A 2,132-nucleotide genomic window follows, 5' to 3' on the forward strand; every position below is an offset into this window, starting at 1 on the left:
AGTACAGCTTAATGCCATGGATGGTGATTCCCCCAGAATGTTTTCCTACTTAATCTATTACAAGATTTTAATGTAGTCCCTTGTTACAATTATATTCACTGTATAAACAAACCATAGAAAATAACTATACAAAATAATACAGTTTATGGAATTCAAGTCTTTGTAAAGTACCTAACTATGTATTAAAGAAAATGAGTGATATTCTGGGGTTTTTTTGTTTTGTTTTGTTTTTGCTACAATAATAGTTATTTTGGAAAGTGAAAGGATAGTATTTCCTTCTCTGTGTCATTAAAATGTATGGCTTTATTTTATCGTGATCCTATACTTCTAACCTCATAGTCTTGGTTTTAACATGCTATTAAGATTACTTTCTCACTAGTATATTTGGATAAAAGGAGATTATAACATGGAAAAACATGTTATAGATGATTGATCTTGTGATGACACTGAAAGCTATGGACCTCAAAGGAGAAGATATTACTTAAACTAAGTTGGAATTTAAAAATAAATGCTTTTTCTACTTTTTTAATCGTATCTTTTACTTCCGAGATTATACTGTAAGTATACTTTTTATCATGTATTTTTCCAATAACGTTTGCTTTTCCAAAGGTGTCCAAACAATACAGAAGAACAAAATGTACCAGTTGTACCACAATTCCATCTTATGAGCCTCTCAGATAATCCAGATCTGCAGCCTATCCTTTTTATGCTATTTTTATCCTTCTACATGGTCACAGTGCTTGGAAATCTGCTCATTATTCTGGCTGTGAGCTCTGACTTCCATCTCCATACCCCCATGTATTTCTTTCTCTCCAACCTTTCCTGGTCTGACATTTGTTTGATCTCCACTACAGTTCCAAAGATAATTTGGGATATTAGAACTCAAAGCAGAGTCATCTCCTATGCGGGCTGCCTAACACAGATGTCCATGTTCATAATTTTTGCATGTATGGATGGTATGCTTCTGACTGTAATGGCCTATGACAGGTTTGTGGCCATTTGTCACCCCCTGCATTACAATATCATTATGAATCCTAACCTCTGTGCCTTCTTACTTTTGGCATCTGTTTTGGCAAGTCTTGTGGACTCTCAGGTGCACAATTTGATTGTGCTACAATTTAAATACTTCAATGACATAGAAATCTCTAACTTTTTTTGTGAGCCTTCACAACTTCTTAATCTTAACTGTTCTGAAATGTTCACCAAAAACATAGTTATACATATTATTGGTGTCTTTTTTGGTTTATTTTCAACCTCGGGAATTATTTTCTCATACTATAAAATTATTTCTTCCATCCTGAGAATTCCATCAACAGAAGGAAAGTATAAAGCCTTTTCTACCTGTGGGTCTCACCTGTCAGTTGTGTGCTTATTTTATGGAACAGCCATTGTAGTATACATTGGTTCAACTGCATCAAATTCTCCTGAAAAGAGTGTAGTTGCTTCACTGATGTACACAGTGGTCACACCTATGCTTAATCCCTTCATCTACAGCCTGAGGAACAGGGACATTAAAATTGCCCTATGGAAGCTGCAGAGAAGAGCAATGTAATTACATAACATCTTCCATCAGTTTTGAATTTTGAGTTTTTAACCCAACTATCTACCCATAAGAATATAATGTCTTTGGTGGTGTGGCTTTCATTCCACTCTAGTAATACCTAAATGTATAGCCCTTTAGTTTGTCTTCAATTAAATTGAATGAGAAAACCTACTGTTGAATTAATAAATAACATTCAACTTCACCATCCATCAGATAAACCAATATTCCATTTTATCCCAGCCACATCATCAATGATTAAGGAAACAACAATAAACTAGAATGGATGGAGAAAGGGGAACCTTTATACATCATCATGAGAATGTAAACTATTCCTATAACTATTGGCATCATACGTTCCTTCCTTAAGAAAACTAAAAGTTGATCTTCATTGTGATCCATCTCTACAATTCCTGGGTATTTATGCAAAGAACTACAATTCATCATATCATGGAAAAAATTTCTCATCAATTTTATTGCAGCTTAACTCACAATAGCTAAATGTTAGAGGGACCTATATTTTCAAAATTAGAGAAGTTGGTAAAGAAAATGTGAATTCTTTTTACATAATGAAATATTCTTCAGACATGAT

General features: G+C 33.7%; 1 protein-coding gene across 1 annotated transcript; it reads left to right on the plus strand.

The window, feature by feature from the left end:
- The first annotated feature begins 604 nt into the window (after nt 1-604).
- Nucleotides 605-1,552, plus strand: Or7e176b (olfactory receptor family 7 subfamily E member 176B). The gene has a single exon (NM_001409169.1). It carries the CDS (start codon nt 665-667, stop codon nt 1,550-1,552), a length of 888 nt encoding a protein of 295 aa, NP_001396098.1. The 5' UTR covers nt 605-664.
- Nucleotides 1,553-2,132: the final 580 nt, after the last annotated feature.

Source organism: Rattus norvegicus, chromosome 8 (assembly GCF_036323735.1).
Source record: "Rattus norvegicus strain BN/NHsdMcwi chromosome 8, GRCr8, whole genome shotgun sequence".
NCBI lineage: Eukaryota > Metazoa > Chordata > Mammalia > Rodentia > Muridae > Rattus > Rattus norvegicus.